This window comes from Athene cunicularia (genome assembly GCF_003259725.1).
Source record: "Athene cunicularia isolate RWA chromosome 14 unlocalized genomic scaffold, athCun1 chr14_part1, whole genome shotgun sequence".
In the NCBI taxonomy this organism is placed as follows: domain Eukaryota; kingdom Metazoa; phylum Chordata; class Aves; order Strigiformes; family Strigidae; genus Athene; species Athene cunicularia.
In genome coordinates, this window is record NW_020799118.1 from 9,804,230 (window position 1) to 9,817,962 (window position 13,733).

At 45.8% G+C, this 13,733-nt stretch overlaps 1 protein-coding gene across 1 annotated transcript in view; it reads right to left on the bottom strand.

The window, feature by feature from the left end:
• Nucleotides 1-13,733, bottom strand: part of INTS1 (integrator complex subunit 1) — a 29,587-nt gene that overhangs the window by 13,896 nt on the left and 1,958 nt on the right. Inside the window, exons 4-26 of the mRNA XM_026859163.1 lie at nt 13,330-13,489; nt 12,276-12,381; nt 11,800-11,986; nt 11,516-11,661; nt 11,095-11,236; nt 10,568-10,744; nt 10,217-10,325; nt 9,523-9,643; nt 8,798-8,875; nt 8,110-8,267; nt 6,873-6,969; nt 6,384-6,475; nt 6,211-6,271; nt 5,630-5,827; nt 5,243-5,372; nt 4,881-5,060; nt 4,641-4,790; nt 3,899-4,078; nt 3,605-3,709; nt 2,583-2,750; nt 2,119-2,230; nt 1,510-1,668; nt 176-322 (exon numbers count right to left, since the gene is read on the bottom strand). Coding sequence (XP_026714964.1) covers nt 176-322; nt 1,510-1,668; nt 2,119-2,230; nt 2,583-2,750; nt 3,605-3,709; nt 3,899-4,078; nt 4,641-4,790; nt 4,881-5,060; nt 5,243-5,372; nt 5,630-5,827; nt 6,211-6,271; nt 6,384-6,475; nt 6,873-6,969; nt 8,110-8,267; nt 8,798-8,875; nt 9,523-9,643; nt 10,217-10,325; nt 10,568-10,744; nt 11,095-11,236; nt 11,516-11,661; nt 11,800-11,986; nt 12,276-12,381; nt 13,330-13,489 — 3,163 coding nt within the window. The remainder of the gene's footprint in view (nt 1-175; nt 323-1,509; nt 1,669-2,118; nt 2,231-2,582; nt 2,751-3,604; nt 3,710-3,898; nt 4,079-4,640; nt 4,791-4,880; nt 5,061-5,242; nt 5,373-5,629; nt 5,828-6,210; nt 6,272-6,383; nt 6,476-6,872; nt 6,970-8,109; nt 8,268-8,797; nt 8,876-9,522; nt 9,644-10,216; nt 10,326-10,567; nt 10,745-11,094; nt 11,237-11,515; nt 11,662-11,799; nt 11,987-12,275; nt 12,382-13,329; nt 13,490-13,733) is intronic.

The following is a 13,733-nucleotide window of genomic DNA, read 5'->3' on the forward strand; positions in this document are numbered from 1 at the left end:
GGGCCATGCAGACAAGCTCTAGGGAGGCGTCTACAGTGACAAAAGGCTGCCAAAGCAGCTTGTGCGCATAGTTTGCTGAACTAGTTTGGATTTTTCCAAGGGAGTCACAGGAGATACTTGTGAAAACTGTTCAAGACAAGTAAAATGCCTAGTCAGCCTCATATGAAGCTCTTACTCTTGTCCATGATGTTCTGCTCCAGTGTCTGTGGGTCATGAGATACTGCCTGATCCAGGTACTGCAGGAGTTTGCTCATACTGGAAACTGGGATTCCAAAAGACTGAACAAAGAGAAGAAGCTGCTGTGGCTCCAGGTCCTGCAGGGCTGAAATACACAAACACTGAGTCCTCAGACCTCTGAATTACCCACAGAGGGTCAACTTTATTACATGAACTTTGTGCTTTTGGCTGAACCAACAGTGACATGTTAATGACAGGGCTGCAGAGAGCCTAAAGCCAGAAGTCTGACAGCTGCCTACTATGTTTCCTTTCTTCTGCAAATCATAGCCTTCTTATTGCATCTTCCAGTTAATTCACTCACTGGCTAATTTGATCTTCTGTTTAATTTGATCAAAACCTCAGGAACCCAATAATTCATATTAAAAAATAACTTCCACCCTATCTGTTAATGGCTGCAGGCAGGAATTATTGAATAATTCAATCACTGGCTATAGACAGCTGTCATTTAATTAGTAAGAAAGGGACGAAAGCTCTGAATACTAAGAAGAAAAAGAGGACTGATGAGGAGTGCAAGGACAAAAGTAACTACAGGTACAGCTTACATCCTTCAGACACCGCTTTCCACACTGCAAGTACAGGATGCCCTATGGAAGCAGCGCCGTGCCTGTTGTCTGGTGACTGCATTGCTTAGTTCAATCTGAATTGTAACAAAGATGGGACTCCAAATCAGAGACCCCATTTCCTTTAAAATACACAGCACAATATCCACACAGGCTTGCTCCCCTACTTTAAAAGTAACAGTGACTGCATATAAAAGCCAGCAAGATTCAGTACTTGGATCAGAGCGGGAGGAACTGCCTTTCACACTGCAGTAAGAAGCCCTACCAAAGGCACTGACCTCCTCTTCAGTCTCGTCTTTCACCAAGTTCTGCTCTTAATGCTGTGGCAATTAACCTATGGGGTGTGATGGTTAGCGAGGTTGTATCTGTTCTCAAACCCTTGGTACCTGAACTGCATCATGGCTGAGCAGGGAATCACCCTGGGACATCCCGTAACAGCCCCTGCCTGGAACCAGCTCATATTCTGTACATCTGTTTGACAGCCCTAAGGGACATGGCAAAGACTCTGCTGTATGTTTAGATTGTAAATGTCATAAAATTCAGGGACAAGCTGCTTTTTAAATGCGAGTTCCCTGCTCAGCTGCAGTGTCTGAGGTGACTGATGGCCCCACCCAAAGCCATCCAAGTAGGCACACAGAAGACTTGAGCAGGAAAGCCTCTCCCTTTCCTTTCAGGAGGGTCTGAAACACCAATAAACACCCCACAGGCTCACCTGCATCCACAAGACGTGGGACCTCAGAGCGGATCATACGCAGCTTTAGCCAGTCGGGCAGCAGAAGAGCTTCCTCTGAGGTGTCAACCAGAAAAGCAGTAGGAAGGGGCTTTTTCTCCGGGAACCATATATCCAGTAAGGTATAAAAATCACCATCCCCTGCTTAGAGTGGATACAAAATTATCTCCCATGTTCATAAGCACCCAGAACACCCTGCCCTTCTCTATACTAATCACCAGAACGCTTTCTTGTTCAACAGTCAGAAACAACTTGGGAATAAACATTATCAAGTGGAAACGTGAACTACGTATCTGAGTGCCCAGTTCTCACACTACAGTAAGTCTCTGACTCCATGTTTAGCACGGGGGGACACACCATCATTTTAATATTTTTTGCTGTCTGCAGAAGGCAAAAAAATAAGCCTGCAAATCCTTCACTCTGTGCAGCAATGTTCTGATAGATCTTACAGCAAGAGACAAGTATTGGAAGGCACAAGCCTCTGAGTAGAACAACTAACACCAGCCTGACCTGTTAGGAGATGGCAGGTAGAGGAAAGGCTCTCTGTATTGTCCATGAACCCTTTAATAAATCTGAGCACACTTCACTAACCTTGAGGTGGCCCTAGGGTCAGGAGAATAACCATGGCATGAACCACAAGGATGTGCATAGTGGCTGTTTCCCCACTAGTCCAGCGAAGGAACACCTGATCTTGGGACTCTGACTGGAAAAAGGCAGAGAAAAACCAGGATGAACAAAGGTGGTGAGAGAAAGGAGAATGACATCTGTGAGATACAGATGAAAGGAGAATGTGAGAATGACAAATTTAGTCAAAGTTCCATCTAGCCCAATATCTCCAACAGAGGCCACAAAAGATACTCAAGGAAAAGTTAAAAAAGCCTTTTATGTACACATACATTTGGCTCTGATATTATGCCAACATCCAATTATTTTCACATCAGAGAATTCTTGAACCAGACATGGTTTCTACACAGTCAGTAACCCACAAAGGGCTTCTCTTTTGTTAACTTGTCCAGTTTCTTTTACCTGCTTAAGAAAGGCAGGAAGGCACTCACCCAGCTGTACACCTCCTCACCCTCCTTACTCTGGCGCATGCGTTTGATGTAGCGAGAAAAGATGGAGAGAAGAGCAACAAGCACTGCATCAGATTCAGCACAGTACGAGAGCTTGGAGAAGAGGTGAGACATGATGGTAGAACGCTCCACTATGAGTCGGGCTACATCCTGCAAGGGAAAAGATCGATGAGGCCTTTACTAAACAACACAGCCAGGTCCTCCTGTTTCATTGCATTATGCTCTCCAGTTGCCATATACGCCTAGGTAACACCACTCTAGAGATCAGTGTGTAGAGTCAAGAGTAGAACTGTCACAACAGGGAAAATGCCAGTGCTTTGCATGCATCTTGTGATACCTTACAGCATCCCCAGTTGTAGCACAGCTGTATTCTGTGCATCTCATTATAAAGTGAGCATTTACCAAGTAAAAATCTGCATTTCTCTGAAGAAACAGATCTACTGACTCTTACCATTTAACCTCCACACATCTAAACAGATCTATGGAGGTAGAAAGAGCACAAGCCTTAAAAACAATGAAAAAGGCACAAACAGAAACAAAAAAAAATCATTGTTCAAAAACACTCACTAAAATCTTTTTTACATAGAAAAAAACCAATCAGAAATACAGTTTTGGTTATAGGAAAGTGCATATCCCACTACTAAGGTTCCTGACCTCTCACTCTCTCCCCAGATACATGTTACTGCAGGTTTAGCCCCTGCTTACTTGTGATACACTGCTAGGTGGTGGCATTTCTTTCAAGTCTCTATTCACTCTTGCATTCCCCACACCACCTACGGGCTGCTGGACTGGAGGTTATTGCTCCAATATCATTTCATTATATGAAATTAAAGACAGTTTGCCTTCCAACACATATACAGAAACTCAGACATGAAGTTATCACATTCACATGCTTCCAAAAAAACTCATTCTGCTGCTACAGCAAGCCACATGCCTACTACTGTCCTGAGACCCACCAGGTTTCCCCCATGCAATCCCTGTGCCCTGGCAACCTGGCCTCTCACCAGAGCGAGGTCATTGTGCTGTCCCTGCTCCTCCACTGGGGCATGCTGGGAGAGGTACACCAGGTAAGCACTGATGGTCTGGGGATCTGTCTCCATGTGGATGGCCTAGAATGAGAATTCCTCTCATGAGAAATCAGGATTTAATGAAAACAAGCACCAGCATAAGAAAAAATCTTCTGCAAGCATATAAACACATCGATATTGCACCCACACACAGTTTGCTCAGATTCATTTTAACACAAGTAGAGTAAAGAACAGGCTGGTCACTCATCCCTTCCAGCTACTAACATCTACCTGTTGCAAGGCAAGAGCTGTTGTTGCTCTAACACTGTCAAACAGCGGCAGCCTCGGGAGGTCTCTCAGCAGCCACTGATATCCCTGCAGCAGTTCAGAATCGCCAGAGTCTTCTTCCATGGGGTGATCTTTCTCCTCTCCATCACGCAGTCCCCCTTCTGACAGCACCAAGGACAGGCCCTGCAGAAGTCACACAGACACAGCCGTCGCATTTCAAGCCACAGCTGAACCACTAGTTTCATACTAGTGAATGTAACAGAAACAAGCTTCAAACATCAGCGAATGATCCAAATGCAGCAGGTTTCATATCTCATATAACGTGTTTGCTTGACAGCTACCCTGCTTGAAGTTTCACTCTTCTCTAAGCATAATCTTTTTTGAGCTCTCTGCCAATTCTTCTTGCCTTGCACCAGGCACTCACTCATTTACATTCCCCACAGACAACAGCTGCTGCCAGTTACTCCATGTAGCACATGATCTGCTGAGTCTACACCTGAACTTCACAGGAAACATAGCAAAATCCAGCTCTATCTTAAGAAAAGTACTGCTTGGCTGTTGAACAAAGAAGGCTTTTGGGCAGCAGGGAGCAGAAGTGCATTTGATGGGGTTTGGAGATTGAGATAAGTAACTGAAGAAGGATGACATGAAACAATTCCACTGCGCTGGCTCTGGACTCGTGAGAATCTAGGACTGCCCTCAGCTTCTGACAAACCCTCGTTAAAAAGATTTTCATTTTGCTCACCTTCATGGCCAGGACCCGTGAGGCCACCTGAGAGGAACTCAGGCGTCGTAGGAAATAGTCAAGCACTTCACAGGTTGTCTGTTCATCTGCTTTGGGACCCAACAGCAAGTCTTGCAACCGTCCAAGCAACTGCCTTTGTTTCTGTTGTCTCTGTGGAGTGAGAAGTTGGCCTTTCCAGTGAAATCAAATCTGGGTTGCATAGAAGGTGGTAACAGAAGTGATCCCCAAGAGACTACTCACCTGGCGTTTCTTGGCACGCTGCTCCTTACTCTCACCCTCCTCTTCTTCCTCACCTGAGGTTGACTCATCAGCAGCATCATGAAGCAGGAACTCACAAAGGCACTGCACAGGTAGGACATCCAAGGAGCCCTCGCTGGACTGAACCAGATCTGCCAGCCATGGCATTGACTGCGATGAGGCCTAGGAAGCAGAACAACAATGCAATATCAACAAAACATAGATGCAGCACACTGACAATAGTCCTCGGCAGTAAACCACCTTCCCCTGCATCTTACTTAGCTTCCTTTTGCCCCTCACTCTGCTCAATTTTCAGAGATGAGGGATCAGATCCCAACACAGCCAAGCCACGAGAGGGAGCCCACCTGTCTTTGAATAATGTTGAGAAGAAAGTCAGGATGACGACTGCGACACAGGAGGTGGCCCAAGCGAAGCGACTGGTTCAGGCTTTTCACCTGCTCCAGGACGTGTGGTGGAGGTCTGCGTGGGGGGCCCCTGCCAGAGAAATAAGAAGTTATCCACAGGCAGCCGTATCTTCACTCTGCTGTTGATGAGGATCAGTTGGTTCAGTAGTGCATGAGGGCAACATGCAGGTGGCAACAGAAGGACAAGGACCCAATGTGACACATATCCCAGGCCACCAAATAACAGGGCTGCTCTTGCCCACATCAACCACCCTATAAGCAGCAGGGTTTCCTCACTAGCATTAACTGGGATTTCATGATGGCACCAGATTGCAGAAGACTACTTACTGAGGGTCCAGACTTGTCAGCTGTGACAGCAAGAGGCTGCTGCTCTCTGTAATAGTTTGTTTTGTGGATGCAGCAGCTAGATGACCCTCAAATGCAAGAATCTCCTGTTTTTCTCTCTGGGAGATTTGAAGTTCACGATTAATCATCTCTGTGCGTGTCTCCTCATCCGTCAAGGTACACTGAGGATAGGAATAATTGCTGAGAAAATAAGTTAAAGAAAATGGTTATCTTGGCCTAATCAAAACTCGCGAACCACAGCCAAAGTCTCCAGGACCTCAGCTCCATTAGGCAACACAGAAATAAACAAGGCAGCTGTCCAGCAGGGCCAGGGAGACCAAGACCTTTTCAGTGAAGCACATCACAGTTATCCCTCCCTTTTTCTCAGCTTTATTCCCTTGTTTATAGTATTTCTGCTGGGGAAAAGCACCTTTCCCACTCCAACAACAGTGCTTGCTGCCAACCAGTTTATTTTATTTATATTTGCAGTCCCACTGCAACGAAAGGTGCCAGCTGGCACAAACTTCATTCAGAAGTATGTGTTTTCAGTGGTCTGATTTATGTAGGAATATAAGCATACTAACTTGGTCATGACCATTTCCATAAGCATCTTTAGAGAGGGGTACTCCTCCCATGCAGCCAGACCTGCAGTAAAGAGAAAGGTAATCAGGAATACAGGAAAAAAAGTGAGGGTCTTTATAAACATTCTAACAATTTTTGCAGCAGAACTAATATCCTAAGAAATGTCCACACTCACCAATGTTTTCAGGATTGAACGCAGCCACTACAAGCAGGAGAGGCCAGGCTTTCCAGTAGAGGGTAGAAATAGCTAGATTTGGAGGCTGGTACCTGCAAAAGCCATCAACAGATACAAGTGGTCAGATTTGGTTACTTCTCAAGACTGCTTTTCTCCTTAATCATGCACTGTTCAGCTTCAGCCACACCAGTTCAGTGGTTTGGAAAAAAATAAATAAGGACTGTCTCAGGAGAGACAGCAAGGGTCAGCTGAAAATTTCTAGAGCAGAAAGGTCAGAGTGCTTGCAGAGGAAAGTCCATTCCACAACTTGGGTCTAAACTGCTCTAGAGAAATTCCCACCTGAACATGACATTGCAAAGATCTCCTCATGATTTTGTTATTACAAATTGTAATAGGGAAAAGCATCTTAAAATCTGTGAGCTAGGATAGTTAGTCACAAGGTGAAAATGGGCTAGATCACAAGAAGATTGTCTGTGTGATTATCCTTACCCTGGGGGTAGCTGGATATTCTCTGGATGGTGATAAGTGCACAGATTTAAGACTGCATCGATCAGCTGGATTCTTTCTACCCTCAGGACCTCAACATCTGGGGGAGAAAAGACCAAGCAAGTTATTGACCTGTCTACCTGGCTGAAAGTCGTTCAAGAAAAGCATCACAAGATAAGAAAAATTTTACTTCAAGCAACTATGTTATTGTGGGCTCGTTCTCATGATATTACAGGAAAAAAAAACAACAACACTGAAAAAGCAGTAACACTTAAAGCTACAAGTCAATATATAAGGATATCGAGCTTTTCAGCTGCAATTTGGTTTAAATTCTTAAGGGCAGTTTTTTCCCCAAATACATCCAATACAATACCTCTATCTTTTTCAGAACTCAGATACACTCCTTCAGGTAAGCAGTGTACCTGCTCAGAACTTCTGGGACTCAGAGGAACTAAAAATGCATTTCAACTTTGTTGCAAGTTTCCAGATTCACTCTAACTTAACTTTGAGTCTTCCAGTATTTGAAATGGTATAGCATTTAAAATGCTACACTGAGAGGCTGGGCAAATTTTCAATCTAGCTCTTTCCACTTGCACTGACCAGATCTGGGTTAGACTTTGCTATTAACCAGTCAGCTCTAAGAGCACCTATTTTAGAATCAAACTCCAATCCCCTCAACTCCGACACAAGCACATATACCTCATCAGAATGGACATACTCTCCAAGGATGCAGGAATACAGGCAAGTGCTGAATGAATTCATAAAAGGGGTGAGAGTTAAGGCTGCTTTTGTAACCACTGTTCTGTAACAGTGTTTGAATAATGGCACTGGGAGGAGCATGCAATATATTGGTTAATTGCTTCAACTTCCAACCTTTTCACTTTTGCATGGCCTAAAAATTTTTATTTGTTTTACAGTATGTATGAAGGACTAAATCGAATTTAAAAATGCTAAGTCAAAACTCTGGATGGTTATTCACAGTCCTCCATCCTCAATACAAACAATAACTTCCCAAACACTCCATGACAGAAAATTAGTAACACAGAGAACAGCAGGAGAAAGAAAGAAGCTTTCTCTAGTGAGAAAGCAACAGCAAGACGTGTCTGGTTTTGAGCCAAATGCTTAGCCATCATGACTAAAACATGCTTTTAGTGATGCAAAGGCTCTTTGGTACATGGTAGGAGCCGCCTCAGCCCTGGGTGGCAGTAAGAGGACATGCAGACAGAAGGAACCGTCTTACCATCTGCTTGCACTGCCGCAGCCCGCTTCACCAAGTGGTCAGCAAGCTCCATGGCATCCGCAGGGCCAAGAGGAAGGTCCCGTGACAAGCCAATCACAAGGATCCGCATCAGTGTGTCTTCAAGGATGGGCACCTCGGAGCAGAGGCGAAGGAAGAAGCTGCAAGAGACATGATATATCAATCACGCTTCTTTTAACAGCAGCGTGAGGGTTCCTGAAATCCTTCAGAGACCCTAGAATTCATCTGAGCAGAAGATAAACCACAGCTTAGTTTATAACCCCTTCCCTGGTCTCCAGCTCCAAATGCAACTACCTGAAACAAATTGGTTTATGGAATATTGCTCACATCGCCTTGTACCTCTACACTTCAGCCTGCTTGAGTCTGAGCTCCCTAATGTTACCCCAGCAAAACTTACAGTGCAGGGCTGCCCTGTATACAATTAAAGCATCTAGATACAGAACAGCTTGGCACAGGGAACAGGAATGAAGGAGGAAGAGGAACAGATGGAGAAGAGAGCAACATCACTCAATTATAAGGCAGTGTAACAGATGAAGAAAATCTCAGCACAGTTCCAAGCCTTTCCAACACAGAGCTATATAAGGAACACCAGAAAACAACATCCATTCCTCTGCCTCCAGCTGCAGCAGCTCCTTGCCTGTACCCAGCTATGGGAGGGGCACACACTCACTTGCGGTCACTCTCAGGGGGCCAGTTGTCCCATTTGTAGTAGGTTTCTGGCTGTTCTGTGAAGAGCACCTTGTGGAGGCTGTAGAGATGAAGAGGACAGTAAACACCATCTGCAGGAGGCTCAAGAACACATTCAACAGTCAAGTCTCCCCAAACTCCTGCTAATGCTTCCCATCCTACACACATCCTCAGATAAGCTAGTCTAGCAAAAGTAAGAACATGAATCATAACAGAGAGAACTATACAGCATACAGGGCTTTTATACTTTCAGTAACATATCTCGCTTGCTATTCATTCTGGCTTGACCTGCCTCAGTAATGCCTTGTACAGGACACAACCTGTCCTCCAGAGGCAGGCAGAGAAGATAACCTTATCTAGGGAGCCCTCAACTGTGCAGCCTGAAAAAGGATGTCAGACAAAAGAACAAAGGGTCCACAGGGATCACACTTGGCCAGGTGACTGGAAATTCCCTGTTGGGTGGGCTCAAATAATACAAATCAGAAATACTTTCCATTATCATATATTTCTAGTAAAATGATGCACTTGCAGGAATTCCGGAGCAGGATACAGTCCCAGTCCCAGCCTGAACCCTGCTAAAACAGTTTCTGCTCCCTGTCTAAGGGGAGAGAAATCTAACCAAACCCTGGCATATACTGTTTTTTCATTATATGTCATACACAGCTGGGACAGGGACTGGTTATGCACAGCAGATTACCAGACTCTTACCAGTGCACATAGTCCTTTGGAGCCAGCTTGCTGATAGATGGAACAACCGTATGAAGCCACCAGACAGCATCTCGTTGGATAGCAGCAATTTGGTTCTGGAAAGAACGCAGCACTTCCAGGTCTGAAAAACAGTCAGGTTATGAACTACATACCTATTGGAGGCCCATCAGGAGCCAAGCAGGAGAGGGTGGCTGTTTCAAGAGCAGATAGTAACCAGAGCTCTGAAGCATCAACAGTAAACTGAGGAGAGAAGTATCAGACAGCCTTGTGCGTCCCAGCATGGACAGCACATGTACTTTTCTTTCTGACACATGCTGCAAACCCCTGAGATGTAGCATGGGTGAATTAGTGTTGCAAGAAGATGACATCTGAGCAGTCACTTCAGTGCCATCCCAAAGGCCTGTCTTCTCAGAATTAGGTCCCTGGTAATTCTTACAGCTGCTCCTCCAGGCCTGAGACCTCTCCATACAGAGTTCTTTCCCCAGCCTCTCAACCACTGCTTCCATAGATCCAAGAAGCACTGCAAATGCCACATCCCCCAACTCTGTCAGTCTCAGGATAACAGCAAGCACCCTCTATTCAGAATGGAGGCTTATACTCCCTCCTAACCCTAGCTGCAATGTTTCCCCAACCTCAGAGGGAGAGATCTACCAAGCTGCCCATCTTCAGATGGAACCCAGGTTGTTCTGCTTACTCTTTTTCTCTCCTTTGTCCCAAGCAATTCCAGCCTCCTTCACCTGGGCTGTAATACCAAGCATCATGGAGACAGCTAGCAGATCAGTTATGTGGATGACAAACCGCTCCTTAAAAATAAAAAGTGAGTTGAATCAGCAATACTGAAAGCTGCCTTCTGGAAGTGTTTCATCATCAAAAATGACAATCATGGTTGTTTGGAAATGGGATACGGAAGCACTGCTAGGAGATGAGACACACAAATACTGACTCACTCAGATAAAAAGCAAAAGAAAGAACGGCCAGAAAAAAAGATCTAGAAGAGCCCAGTACATCACTGGCACATCCAACAGCACAAGGGTCAGAGTGGTACCTTGAATTCCATTTCTGCATACTGTGCCTCCTTCCGTTCCTGCATAAGACCCAGACAGAAGGCCTGGAAGTTGATCTCATGTTTCGTCTGCTTAATGATCTCTCGCAGCAAAGCCCGTGAAGCCCGCAGGTAATCATCCTTAGTAGTCAAGAGATCCTGGAACACCATTGCTAGGTACTGAGGTCACACAGAAAGAGAAAACTTTCAGTGCATTGTAATGTATCTGTATCCACAAAATGAAGACACAAGGAAACAATGCTGGTGGTACGTCTGTCCTTCAGACCCCCAGGGAGCTGTAACATTCTTCTCATGAAACTTCATTACCACAAGGTTGGTCACCCAGAATGTGGGAGTTAGAAAATGCCCATGCACATTTATTCTTAACAAGTGCAATAACAAAATTTCAAAACAGTATGATACACAGATCACACAGCTGACTGAAGAGATTTTGTCTGAGCCTCAATTCAACTCAGTCTCTTGGGTGGGGTTCTGGGATCACTGTCAACCACACAAGACACTACACGTACCTTCGGAGCTTGCTCTGAGCTATGCTGAAGCACAGTATAGAGGATCTGCATATTGTTGGGATTTCTTGCATTTGACAGTTCATTGAAAATCACGAACTTAATTGTGGTGCCCAGGTTATCCCTGTGCGCGTTCAGCAGCTCTCTGCAAGGGAAGACCAGGGGTATCAGAGCTGATGTTTCATTGCAGTCAGACCCACTGTTTCGATTTCTCTCACACAGAAGCCAAGAGGATGGAGCAGCACATACATGCAGCAATAACAAAGGATTACTGAAAAGACTTCCAGGCCAATGAAATTCATTTAAATATTACACAGAACACCCCATGGTCTAAAGTGATATTTAAAACCACTATGCAGAAACGCTGAGACCATCAAGGCCCTGAGCCTCTTCCAGAGTGTCACAGACCTGGTCAGTCACTCACCTGACACACAGCATGTAGTGGTTGAGAAGGACTTTTGGCTTGAGACGGATTTTGATGAGGTTGGAGATAACTTCCATGTCCTCTGAGCTGTGGGTGTTGCAGTTCATACAGACTGACATCAGCAAGTCCTGAGCTGGCTTGGTCAACTGCAGAGGAAGAACAGAAAGGCTACAGCCACTTGCTGTCACAGATCAGAAACAGAACTGGCACATAGCATGTGGCCCTCCTGGCTGGATTCCAGAGCAGGTCCAGAAGGGTTGTGCTTCAAAAGCTTCTATCCTTACCTTTGGATTCTGCAGCCACATCTCCAGCCTCTGCACAGCCATCTGCCGCACCTCTTTGTAGCCACAGGTCGCTGTCAGCAGTCGAAGGAGGTTCCTGGAGACATTGTCCATTGGCTGGCGCCTGTTGAGTTGGTCCCGCAGCATGTCCAGGACATATTCCTCCACGCTCTCTGCAAGGTCGTCATACCTGGGCCACACAAACTGCATTTTAGTCACTCCCACACAAGCCAGCGTGGTCACACTTTGCTGTGCTCAGACATCAGCGTTCTTTCTTGCTTGTGGTATACATTACAAACAAACGACATATACTCTTTTATCCTGGAACTAGTTTTATCTGATGCTCAATACTCTCTAGCAAGTGCCACAGGACAGCTAGTGCAGAGGGAGAGGGAGCTCCCTGCTGCAACACTGTAGGAGTGGATGAGCACAGACAGATCTGCCACACGGCTGTGTTAGGAGAGGAAGAGGCACTGTACCTGGGCATGAGCTGGCCCTCCTGCTCTGGACTCATTTTCTCCTCTGCAATCAGCAGCTCACTCTGGCTGTCTTCCTCCTCTGTCATGGAAGGGTGTGGGCTACTCCCTAAGAGAGACCAGCACACAGCATGCTTCATGAGACAACTCCTCTTTCTAGACATCACTCATTCTCTTATATCATAGAATGATGGAATGGTTTTGTTTGAAAGGGACCTTACAGATCACCCAGGCCCATGTCCCTGCCATGGGCAGGGACACCTTTCACTAGCTCAGGCTGCTCAAAGCCCCATCCACCCTGGCCTTGAACCCTTCCAGGGAGGCTCAGGCACAGCTTTTCTGGGCAATCCGCCAGTGTCTCACCACCCTCACAGTAAAGTATTTCTCCCCTATATCTAATGTAAATCTCCCCTCTTTCAGTTTAAAACCATTACTGCCCATCCTACCACTATCTCTCTGATAAAAAGTTCCTCCTCACCATTCCTGTAGCCCTCTTTAAGCACTGGGAGGCCGCTCTAAGGTATCCCTGGCGCCTTCTCTTCTCCAGCTGAACACCCCCAATTCTCTCAGCCTGTCCTCATAAGGGAGATGCTCCAGCTCCTCGAGCATCTTCATGGCCTCCTCTGGATCTGCTCAAGTAGGTCCATGTCCTTATGCTGGGGGCCTCAGATCTGGACACAGCACTGCAGGGAGGGTCTCAAGAGCAGAGTAATGGGGGAGAATCCCCTCCCTCAGCCTGCTGGCCACACTGCTCTAGATGCAGCCCAGGATATGGTTCAGCTTCTTTCAAGGATCCCCTTCAGCAACAGTGAAGGGGGCCACTAGTCACCTCCTCACACTGTACCATACAGAGGCACATCCTCCAAGTCTCTGTCACTGTCTGCCCTCAAACATCCCCTAAAAATTAAAGGGGCCCAAAGAGAGGAAAAGCAATGCCTGGAACAAAACATTTGGTCTCTGTGATTCCATCCAGTAACAAACTATTTTCACCAGTCAATAAGCTCACCAGGCTCCATCCTCTCCCTAGCCCTCTGTTGCCATTTCCCAAACATCTTACCGGCACTGAGGTCCCCTCCACTACGTCCAACTTCTCCATGCAAAAGCATGCTCTTAGGGGGCATCTTTGTGTTAAAAGCTGTTTGGATGTTATCCACAAATGTCTTGCAGTGAGGGCTGTCCACCCAGATGCGCTCCCCAAGAGAGTCCTCAATGTAAACCTGCAAATGAGAACACAAACCATGCTCAAGCCTTCTATTTTTATTTGTTAATCAAAGGAGTATTTATGATCTTCCCCAGTTTTTTTTTTTTTTCAAATACAGCTGCAAAGTAGGAAATGAGCATAACCACTGCATGGTTAGATGATCAGATGACTGCAGGTAAGTCACATAGGAGCAAAATAAAAACCATCACATCCCAGGCTCGACTGGGCACTGACCCTCTCAAGCAACAAAGTTCACTAAG